General features: G+C 40.5%; 1 protein-coding gene across 1 annotated transcript in view; it reads left to right on the forward strand.

Annotated features, from left to right (window-relative positions):
* Positions 1-8,343: 8,343 nt before the first annotated feature.
* LOC110509354 (3',5'-cyclic-AMP phosphodiesterase 4D-like) overlaps positions 8,344-12,131 on the forward strand; it is a 31,585-nt gene continuing 27,797 nt past the window's right edge. Inside the window, exon 1 of the mRNA XM_090226271.1 lies at positions 8,344-8,386. Within this exon, the coding sequence (XP_090082397.1) occupies positions 8,344-8,386 (43 nt within the window). The remainder of the gene's footprint in view (positions 8,387-12,131) is intronic.

Raw genomic sequence — 12,131 nt, forward strand, 5'->3', positions numbered from 1 at the left:
TCAAATATAAAATGTAGTTTGATTTGCATAACACTTTTTTGGTTACTAAATGATTCCATATGTGTTATTTCATAGTTATGTCTTCACTATTATTCTACAATGTAGAAAATAGTAAAATAAAGAAAAAACCTTGAATGAGTAGGTGTGCCCAAACTTTTAACTGGTACTATATACACTGCTCAAAAAAATAAAGGGAACAATTAAACAACACAATGTAACTCCAAGTCTATCACACTTCTGTGAAATCAAACTGTCCACTTAGGAAGCAACACTGATTGACAATACATTTCACATGCTGTTGTGCAAATGGAATAGACAACAGGTGGAAATTATAGCCATTTAGCAAGACACCCCCAATAAAGGAGTGGTTCTGCAGGTGGGGATCACAGACCACTTCTCAGTTCCTATGCTTCCTGGCTGATGTTTTGGTCACTTTTGAATGCTGGCGGTGCTTTCACTCTAGTGGTAGCATGAGACTGAGTTTATAACCCATACCAGTGGCTCAGGTAGTGCAGCTCATCCAGGATGGCACATCAATGCGAGATGTGACAAGAAGGTTTGCTGTGTCTGTCAGCGTAGTGTCCAGAGCATGGAGGTCCTACCAGGAGACAGGCCAGTACATCAGAAGACGTGGAGGAGGCCGTAGGAGGGCAACAACCCAGCAGCAGGACCGCTACCTTTGTGCAAGGAGGAGCAGGAGGAGCACTGCCAGAGCCCTGCAAAATGACCTCCAGCAGGCCACAAATGTGCATGTGTCTGCTCAAACGGTCAGAAACAGACTCCATGAGGGTGGTATGAGGGCCCGACGTCCACAGGTGGGGGTTGTGCTTACAGCCCAACACCGTGCAGGATGTTTGGCATTTGCCAGAGAACACCAAGATTGGCAAATTCGCCACTGACGCCCTGTGCTCTTCACAGATGAAAGCAGATTCACACTGAGCACACGTGACAGTCTGGAGACGCCGTGGAGAACGTTCGGCTGCCTGCAACATCCTCTAGCATGACCGGTTTGGCGGTGGGTCAGTCATGGTGTGGGGTGGCATTTCTATGGGGGGCCGCACAGCCCTCCATGTGCTCGCCAGAGGTAGCCTGACTGCCATTAGGTACCAAGATGAGATCCTCAAACCCCTTGTGAGACCATATGCTGGTGTGGTTGGCCCTGGGTTCCTCCTAATGCAAGACAATGCTAGACCTCATGTGGCTGGAGTGTGTCAGCAGTTCCTGCAAGAGGAAGGCATTGATGCTATGGACTGGCCCGCCCGTTCCCCAGACCTGAATCCAATTGAGCACATCTGGGACATCATGTCTCGCTCCATCCACCAACGCCACGTTGCACCACAGACTGTCCAGGAGTTGGCGGATGCTTTAGTCCAGGTCTGGGAGGAGATCCCTCAGGAGACCATCCGCCACCTCATCAGGAGCATGCTCAGGCATTGTAGGGAGGTCATTCAGGCACGTGGAGGCCACACACACTACTGAGCCTCATTTTGACTGTAGTGTGGTTTTCCACTTTAATTTTGAGTGTGACTCCAAATCCAGACCTCCATGGGTTGATAAATTTGATTTCCATTGATCATTTGATTTTGTTGTCAGCACATTCAACTATGTAAAGAAAAAAGTATTTAATAAAAATATTTCATTCATTCAGATCTAGGATGTGTTATTTTAGTGTTCCCTTTATTTTTTTGAGCAGTGTATTACTATGAGGTAAACAACAAAATGTTTGGGGTAAACTAAGACATTGTGTGTAAACAAATTAATTTCTTAGTTTATATGTATTGCTGTTGACAATACTGTATCTCACATAGTGTCTGATGTTCCAAACTGCATCCTGCCCTGTGTAGGTACTGGCAAGTTTGAGAACCTTACGGAATAACCTTGCTGCACTAACCAACTTGCAGCAAGATAGAGCTTCAAACAAGTGAGTAGAACTGTGCATTATGGCCCCACTCCGACCTGAGTTAAGTACCCTTAAATTGAATGTTATTCCTTTTTATGCATTTTGCTCTCCATTTGTATTCTGACCTTGAACTTCAGCACAACAATAGCATGCTATTCACCTGCTATTCGTTCTGGGTGGAGATCTAAGAAATGAAGGTGTGGCTGTCTACAGATACGCCATATTCTGACCTTGACGTAACCTCTCTAGGGTACATGAGATGGTAGCTTCCCACCTCTTCAACAGCCAGTGAAACTGCAGGGCGCCAAATTCAAAACAACAGAAATCGCATACTAAAAATTACTCAAACATACATGTATTTTACACCATTTTAAAGATACACTTGTTGTAAATCCAGCCACAGTGTCCGATTTCAAAAAGGCTTTACGACAAAAGCAAACCAAACAATTGTTAGGTGAGTGCCTATTCACAGAATAACACAGCCATTTTTCCAGCCAAAGAGAGGAGTCACAAAAAGCAGAAATAGAGAGAAAATTCATCACTAACCTTTGATCTTCATCAGATGACACTCATAGGACTTCATGTTACACAATACATGTATGTTTTGTTCTGTAAAGTTCATATTTATATCCAAAAATCTTAGTTTACATTGACACGTTACGTTCAATAGTTCCAAAACATCCTTTGATTTTGCAGAGAGCCACATCAATTTACAGAAATACTCATAATAAACATTGCTAAAAGATACACGTGTTATGCATGGAATTTTAGTTCCACTGCACCCGCTGTGTCAGATTTCAAAAAAGCTTTACGGAAAAAACAAACCATGCAATAATATGAGTCGGCGCTCAGAGCCCTATCAAGACACACATAAATCCGCCATATTATGCAGTCAACAAAAGTCATAAATAGCATTATAAATCTTCACTTACCTTTGCTGATCTTCGGCGGAATGCACTCCCAGGACTCCCACTTCCACAATAAATGTTTGTTTTGTTCAATAATGTCCATCATTTATGTCCAAATAGTTACTTTTGTTAGGCCGTTTGGTAAACAAATCCAAAGTCACGAAGCGCGTTCACTAAAAACAGACGAAATGTCAAAGTTCCGTAACAGTCAGTAGAAACATGTCAAATGATGCATTGAATCAATCTTTAGGATGTTTTTAACATAAATCTTAAATAATATTCCAACCAAATTGTCTTCAGAAGTGCGATGGAACAGAGCTCAATCTCATGTGAACGCGCATGGCCAGAGCATGGTCAGCTCATGGCAGACCTTACTCATTCCCTTCTCCTTCGGCCCCACTGCACAGTAGAAGCATCAGACAAGGTTCTAAAGACTGTTGACATCTAGTGGAAGCCTTAGGAAGTGCAACATTACCAATATCCCACTATATCTTCCATAGGAGCTGAGTTGAAAATCAACCAACCTCAGGATTTTGCCTGCCATATGAGTTATGTTATTCTCACAGACATCATTCAAACAGTTTTAGAAACAGAGTGTTTTCTATCCAAATCTACTAATAATATGCATATTCTAGCTTTTATGGCTTTATAGCAGGCCGTTTACTCTGGGCAAGCTTTTCATCCAGACGTGAAAATACTGCCTCCTAACCCAAAGAAGAGCAAACCTGCCGGGTTCCAAGTGGAAAAAGCATATACTCAATTTTTTCCAATAGAAATAACATCATTCTCCATGCACTGTAATTTACAACTTGATAAGAGCTATTTATAAGAGCTAGGTAAATTAGCAATCCGTTTGGATAAAGGAATTGTATATTTAAATTTCACTTGTTTTAAATCTATTTTACCTTATGGAGGCGTGAAACCAGTCATTGCCGAAAGGGTAATTAATATGGAGTTGGTTTCCCCTTTGCTGCTATAACAACCTCCACTCTTCTGGGAAGGCTTTCCACTAGATGCTGGAACATTGCTGCAGGGACTTAGTGAGGTCAGACACTTATGTTGGGCAATCGGGACTGGTTCGCAGTCAGTGTTCCAATTGAGGTCAGGGCTCTGTGCAGGTTCTTCCACACCGATCTCATTCAAACCATTTCTGTATGGACCTCGCTTTGTGCAAATAATGGTTTTAGCATTGTCATGCTAGAACAGGAAAGGGCCTTCCCCAAATTGTTGCCACAGTTGGAAGCACAGAATCATGTAGAATGTAATTGTATGCTGTAGCGTTAAGATTTCCCTTCACTGGAACTAAGGGGCCTAGCCCAAACCATGAAAAACAGCACCAGACCATTATTCCTCCTCCACCAAAATTTACAGTTGGTACTATGCATTAAGGCAGGTTGCGTTCTCCTGGCATCCGCCAAACCCAGATTCGCCCGCCGGACTGCCAGATGGTGAAGCGTGATTCCTCACTCCAGAACTCCTTTCCACTGCTCCAGAGCCCATTGGCTGCGAGATTTACACCATTCCAGCCGCATGGTGATCTTAGGCTTGTGTGCAGCTGCTCTGCCATGGAAACCCATTTCATGATGCTCCTGATGAACAGTTATTGTGCTGAGATTGCTTCAAGAGGCAGTTTGGAACTCGGTAGTGCGTGCTGCAACCGAGGACAGATGATTTTTACACGCCACATGCTTCAGCATGCAGCGATCCCGTTCTGTGAGATTATGGGGCCTACCACTTTGCGACTGAGTCGTTATCACTCCTAGATGTTTCCACTTCACAATAACAGCACTTACAGTTGACCGGGGCAGCTCTAGCAGGGCAGAAATTAGACGAACTAACTTGTTGGAAAGGTGGCATCCTATGATGCCACCTTTAAAGTCACCTTGAAAGTCACTGAGCTCTTCAGTAAGGCCCTTCAACTGCCAATGTTTGTCTAAGGAGATTGCATGGCTGTGTGCTCGATTTTATACAACAGTCAGCAATGGGTTTGGCTGAAATAGCTGAATCCACAAATTTGAAGGGGTGTCCACATACTCTTGTATATAGTGTATCAACTTCCCCACAGTAAAGTTTATGAAATGCTGCGTCATTTTGCAGAATTTTAATTCTACAAGCTTTTAACCTTTCTGATCTCCCCATCCCGGATCCGGGATCGTGAATACAGACTCAAGCTCATTACCATAACGCAACGTTAACTATTCATGAAAATCGCAAATTAAATGAAATAAATATGCTAGCTCTCAAGCTTAGCCTTTTGTTAACAACACTGTCATCTCAGATTTTCAAAATATGCTTCTCAACCATTGCAAAACAAGCATTTGTGTAACAGTATTGATGGCTAACGTAGCATTTAGCATTAGCATTCAGCTGGCAACATTTACACAAAAAAACAGAAAAGCATTCAAATAAAATCATTTACCTTTGAAGAACTTCAGATGTTTTCAATGAGGAGACTCTCAGATAGCAAATGTTCAGTTTTTCCTGAAAGATTATTTGTTTAGGACAAATCGCTCCGTTTTCTGCGTCACGTTTAGCTATGAAAAAACCCCTGTATCCAGGATTGTGTAAATCTATCAGCAAGCTCATTAGCATAACACAACGTTAACTATTTATGAAAATCGCAAATGAAATGAAATAAATATGCCATCTCTCAAGCTTAGCCTTTTGTAAACAACACTGTCATCTCAGATTTTCAAAATATGCTTCTCAACCATAGGAAAACAATAATTTGTGTAAAAGTAGCTAGCTAGCGTTAGCATTTCGCCTTAGCATTTAGCGTTAGCATTAGCGTTAGCATCCAGCACGCAACATTAACAAAAACATAAAAGCCTTCAAATAAAATAATTTACCTTTGAAGAACTTCTGATGTTTTCAATGAGGATACTCTCAGTTAGATAGCAGATGCTCAGTTTTTCCAAAAAGATTCCTTGTGTATTAGAAATAGCTCCTTTTATACATCACATTTGGCTACCAAAAAAAATCCGAAAATTCAGTCCTCAAAACGCGAACTTTTTTCCAAATTAACTCCATAATATCGACTGAAAACATGGCAAACGTTGTTTAGAATCAATCATCAAGGTGTTTTTCACATATCTCTTCATTGATACATCGTTCTTGGACACATGCTTTCTCCCCTGAATCAAATGGTAAAGTAGAAGCAGCTGGCAATTGCGCACCGAATTCGACGCAGGACACCAGGCGGACACTTGGAAAATGTAGTCTCTTATGGTCAATCTTCCAATGATATGCCTACAAATACGTCACAATGCTGCTAAGACCTTGGGCGAACGACAGAAAGTGTAGGCTCATTCGTTGCGCAATCACAGCCATATAAGGAGAGAATGGAAAACAGAGCTTCAGAAATTCTGCTAATTCCTGGGTGATGCATCATCTTGGTTTCGCCTGTAGAATGAGTTCTGGGGCACTTACAGACAAAATCTTTGCAGATTCTGAAACTTCAGAGTGTTTTCTTTCCAAAACTGTCAAGAATATGCATAGTCGAGCATCTTTTCGTGACAAAATATCGCGCTTAAAACGGGAACGTTTTTTATCCAAAAATGAAATAGCGCCCCTAGAGCTCTAACAGGTAGGGCTGGGCACTCTTGAATGTCTTAATTATTGGCTGACCCGATTTTCTCTTTCCGATTTCTAGCATATTAAAACCTCTTGCTCCCACCTGAGACGCAGACGTCTCATCTTGACACCTGGAAATGCAAATGCGCTACGCTAAATGTACTCGTTAAAACTCAAACGTTCATTAAAACACACATGCAGGGTATTGAATTAAAGCTACACTCGTTGTGAATCTAGCCAACAAGTCAGATTTTTAAAATGCTTTTCGGCGAAAGCATGAGAGCATGCAACACCCCAATATACCTGAAGGGGACGTAAACAAAAGAATTAGCGTAGCCGGCGCTACACAAAACGCAGAAATAAAATATAAAACATTCATTACCTTTGATGATATTCTTTGTTGGCACTCCTATATGTTCCATAAACATCACAATTGGGTCTTTTTCCCGATTAAATCCGTCCATGTATGCCCAAAATATCCATTTGTATAGCCTGTCTGGTTCAGGAAAAAAGTTCCCTTCCAACACGCAACGTCATTTTTTAAAATTATATAAGTTGCCTATATTATTTTACAAAACACTAAAACCTACTTTTGTAACCCAACTTTAGATATTTGTAAACGTTAATAATCGATCAGCAGCTACTCAAGAAAACGTTGTCCTTTGTCTCTCTTCCAAAATCAATTCCTGTATGCTGGACGAAATTAAGGATCTATTTGTCATTACACAAAGGATTTTTGTCAATGAAAATGACGTTTTTGGCGACATCGTGTGGAAGTTGTAGGAACTGCAAGCTCCCAGCTATATATTTTTGCTTGCAATAAACAATTCAGACTGGCGGATTAATACTTTTCTGTGGTTTTTGTGACCAGGTTTTTCGCTTGCTGTTCACGTTCTGTTATAGTCACAGATATTATTTAACCAGTTTTAGAAACTTCGAGTTTTCTATCCACACATTTCTATCATATGCATATACTATATTCCTGGCATGAGTAGCAGGACACTGAAATGTTGCGCGATTTTTAACAGAATGTTCGAAAAAGTAGGGTGTAGATATTGGCCACTACCAATATCGCATGTCAGTAGTCCTAATAACAATAGGCTTTACCAACTGAACTACCAGTAAATTAGCTATATCACAGCCATTTGGTTGTTGCTGAGGATCATTTGTAACATTTGATAATATAAAAAAAATAAGCCATGTAGGCTGATTAAATCGCATTCAAACACACTTTCCTAACCTTGAAATTTGCCTAAATAATCAAGATCAGAGTATTTTTAAATCAACCACTTGGTGCTGAAAAAGACGAATATGCATATATTTGTTGACAAAATTCTAATTGAAGGTCCACCGTATTTAAAAGGATTGTTTGAGATAAATGTACCGAAAACCCTATTGAATGAAAAAGTCCACAAGAAAATCTGTTGGCCATGAATTGGGAGGTTTTTTAGAGGTTGAATAACATTTATTCAGCGTGCGCAAGGAAACCATGCCTGCAAAGTCTGTCATGCACCTACATAAGGTAAATCTGAATAGCAACTACTGAGAAGTGCGTAGGAAAGGCACTACACAATGCAACAAATGTTAAAACCGAAAGTCCTATCTGGTGCAATGACACAAAGACAGAAGACAATCACCCACAAAACCCAACACAAACCCAGGCTACCTAAATATGGTTCCCAATCCGAGACAATTACTAACACCTGCCTCTGATTGAGAACCATATCAGGCCAAACATAGAAATAGACAAACTAGACATACAACATAGAATGCCCACTCAGCTCACGTCCTGACCAACACTAAAACAAAGAAAACACAATCGTTGTATTTCGTTGTATTTTTTGTTATTGAGCAAAATAGTTAAAACATTTGACATATATTCTTTATTTCTGTTGGGAGAAGGAAAGGCATTCCTGATCAAACACTTATTTATCTGTGGTTTCCTTCACCAGGTGGTCCCCTATGTGTAACCAACAACCACCCATCATCAAGTCCTCTTACTCAGGTAAGACCAATACACACACACACACACACACACACACACACACACACACACACACACACACACACTTTTGAAGTGTATTATCTATTGAGCCGTGCTAGAGGACAAAGCTTCAGTTGGCCTCAATCCAAGCTTGTGTTCATTAGGGCATGCAACAGAAAACAGAAATAAGCATTTCTTATTGTACCAGTTCAGTTAGTCTCTCCCGGTTTAAGTCTGTTTTCTTCTGGTTTGTGCCTAATGAACACGACCCACTTGTTGTTGTGTCTTACGTCAGGTTGCATGTCTGGCTCTGTTCAAATGTCTGTTCCCTAATCCCTTTCTCCATTCCTTGTATTGATTACAGATCTGGATCTGAGAGGGTTGGATTAGTTAGTCTTTCACTTATCCATTCATGCATGAGTCAGTGATTACACTATGGAAGAAAAGAGAAAAGGAGGGATGTTTAAAGTGTATTGGGACTGTGGTGAATCTTGCAGTGCATTGGAGTTACATGGTGAGTGATGGTGGTGCAACACTAGCACCAGATATGTACAGCAGAGGAAGACAAAGGGCATGTTTTACACATTGGTGCCCTGTGGTGGTTTGTTGTTGTGGTTTCCAAAGCAGGCCATTAAGATATTTCTAGATGAATGATCTTTTAAGTTAATAGTGAATATTCAAAAGATAGTATGGTCTTTAAGATTGGTTTCGTGTCTTAATTCAGCTGGTAGTTTTTCACTCCTGCACGACTGTAATATAGATTTTAGCTTGAACACCACTTGCTATGTTATACTAGGCCTATCATGAACATCTAAAGTGTGTGTACATGCGTGTGTGTGTTTTGCACATATGTGTGTGTGTTTTGCACATATGTGTGTGTTTGGTCGGGAAGGAGCTGGAAAGGGAGCCATTGGGAAAAATAATACCTCCATTAGATCCCATTAACTAGAGCAATCAAGACCCAGCCTCATCCTTGGCACCTGACTGATTGATCCGACTTGATTATGAGGAGGAGGTGTTCTATATTGAGAACCCGGCTAAAAATAGCCAGGGTGCAGTCCCTGTCACGAATCCCGCCGAAGATGGTGCCTCTTCCTGTTCGGACGGCGCTCGGTGGTCTAATTGGTTGCACCTGTTTTGAGTTTAGTTTTGTTTGTAGGCTATTTAAGGGCACTAGGCCCGCTGGCTATTGTGCGGGCTTGTTCTCTGTTTTTGGTTTAATTTGTGGTCTCTATTTTTCCGGACAGTTTTAGTCCTGTTTGTTTGGACGGGTTGTTTCATGCGCCCTTGTGTTTTGCATGTCCGTTTTTCCGCAGTCATTGGAATAAAGATCCACCTAAGGAACTAACCTGCTCTCTGCGCTTGACTCCTCCACCCACCATTCATAGAAGCCGTAACAGTCCCCTTTTTTCTTTCCAATAATAGTGGAAATATGTGGCCATGTTTCCTCGTTTCAGCAATGTTGCAATACTGGTGTATGACCACAATACTTACTGTACGTTTAAAGGTAGGCAGTGAAATGAAGTTGACATGAGCTGGGTTGGGTTGGGTTCACCTCAAGCTGTTAGAGCGTGGTAGTTACTGAACCATAACAGCGGAGAAGTTTAACCTTGCGCTTCAACACTCTTAGTTGTTGCGAAAATTGACCCATTATGCGGTTTACTTTGTGCACCTACGTCATATCGCAAAGCCTACATTCAATTAGATTCATAAAGAGAAATCTTATTCTAAGTCGGATCTCTTCATGAATTCATCAGTTGATCACGTCGCCTCATCCCATGACCCATATCATGTTGTCTTCCATCAAACTCGGATGAAAACCTTTTTTAACGTATTTTCAATCAAAAAACCAGTGGAATTGTTCAATTTATGAGGCGCACATGCTTGTCTGCGGACCACTGCTGGTTTTGAGGGGGTACTGCAGGTGTTCCGTACTTAATATTTTCTGATTATTTAATTTTGATGTAAAAAAATAATTAATGTACAAAATTATAATAACAGTTGGAAGTATAAACAGTCCTATAAGCAATTTTACATTACTTTACAATGTACATTTTACATTACTTTACCAGGTCAATTTTACATTACTTTACAATGTCAATGATAATAATAATAGACCTTTAATTTGTTACATTCACTGCTAAAATGGTCCAAATTTGACTGCCAAGATATTTTATGTGTAAAGAATTCTGAGACTCCGCAAATGGTGGTCATAAAGAGCTTTTGACAGTGATTTGGTGGTCCCCGGAATGGTAAAGGTTTGGAACCTATGGTAAGGTTTCCCAAACCTCTCCTTGAGTCAACTAATCCTTGATTAGCTAAATCACATGTGCAATAGTATAGCAATAAAACAAGGGGAATGGAATTACTGGGGGTACTTGGGCAGAGATTTTGGAAATCCAAAGTTATCGTACTAGGTAGCCCTTTAGCTAATTCTACCAAGCGACATTGTTTGCTGACGATTGACTTAGTGTAGCACAAATACTATCGCAATATCAACAAATAACATACATTACCAGCAAAGCTGTCATCAAAGGATGGCTACTTTGAAGAATCTCAAATGTAAAATACATTTTGATTTGTTTAACACTTTTTTGGTTACTACATGATTCCATATGTGTTATTTCATAGTTTTGATGTCTTCACTATTCTACAATGTAGAAAATAGTAAAATAAGAAACCCTTGAATGAGTAGATGTGTCCAAACTTTTGACTGGTACTGTACCTCAAGACATAGCACCATAACTACCTTTGCAAGCTGATGCTGGGACACATTTTAGTAGAATGCCATTTGTCCTAAAAGGTAACAGATTTACACTAGTGAATTTTTTTCATACTTGAGTCACCATGGCAGGGTATTTCGGAGCCTTTTAAAAGATTATCTACACCAATTTGTGGTGTTCATTTGCTTTTGCCTCACAACTCATGAGGACATCAGAATACTGTTGGTAAATTACTATAATTTGTAAAGACACAGAAAATGGTGTGTGTCACATACTCGTTTCACCACACATTTTAGATGTATCAATTTTACAGATGTCTAGAGCATTGTCTGCCCTAATCTGGGATTAAGTAAAAACACAGGGAATACAGTGCCTTGCGAAAGTATTCGGCCCCCTTGAACTTTGCGACCTTTTGCCACATTTCAGGCTTCAAACACAAAGATATAAAACTGTATTTTTTTGTGAAGAATCAACAACAAGTGGGACACAATCATGAAGTGGAACGACATTTATTGGATATTTCAAACTTTTTTAACCAATCAAAAACTGAAAAATTGGGCGTGCAAAATTATTCAGCCCCCTTAAGTTAATACTTTGTAGCGCCACCTTTTGCTGCGATTACAGCTGTAAGTCGCTTGGGGTATGTCTCTATCAGTTTTGCACATCGAGAGACTGACATTTTTTCCCATTCCTCCTTGCAAAACAGCTTGAGCTCAGTGAGGTTGGATGGAGAGCATTTGTGAACAGCAGTTTTCAGTTCTTTCCACAGATTCTCGATTGGATTCAGGTCTGGACTTTGACTTGGCCATTCTAACACCTGGATATGTTTATTTTTTAACCATTCCATTGTAGATTTTGCTTTATGTTTTGGATCATTGTCTTGTTGGAAGACAAATCTCCGTCCCAGTCTCAGGTCTTTTGCAGACTCCATCAGGTTTTCTTCCAGAATGGTCCTGTATTTGGCTCCATCCATCGTCCCATCAATTTTAACCATCTTCCCTGTCCCTGCTGAAGAAAAGCAGGCCCAAACCATGCTGCTGCCA

Source organism: Oncorhynchus mykiss, chromosome 29 (genome assembly GCF_057628025.1).
Source record: "Oncorhynchus mykiss isolate SJ-2025 chromosome 29, ASM5762802v1, whole genome shotgun sequence".
NCBI lineage: Eukaryota > Metazoa > Chordata > Actinopteri > Salmoniformes > Salmonidae > Oncorhynchus > Oncorhynchus mykiss.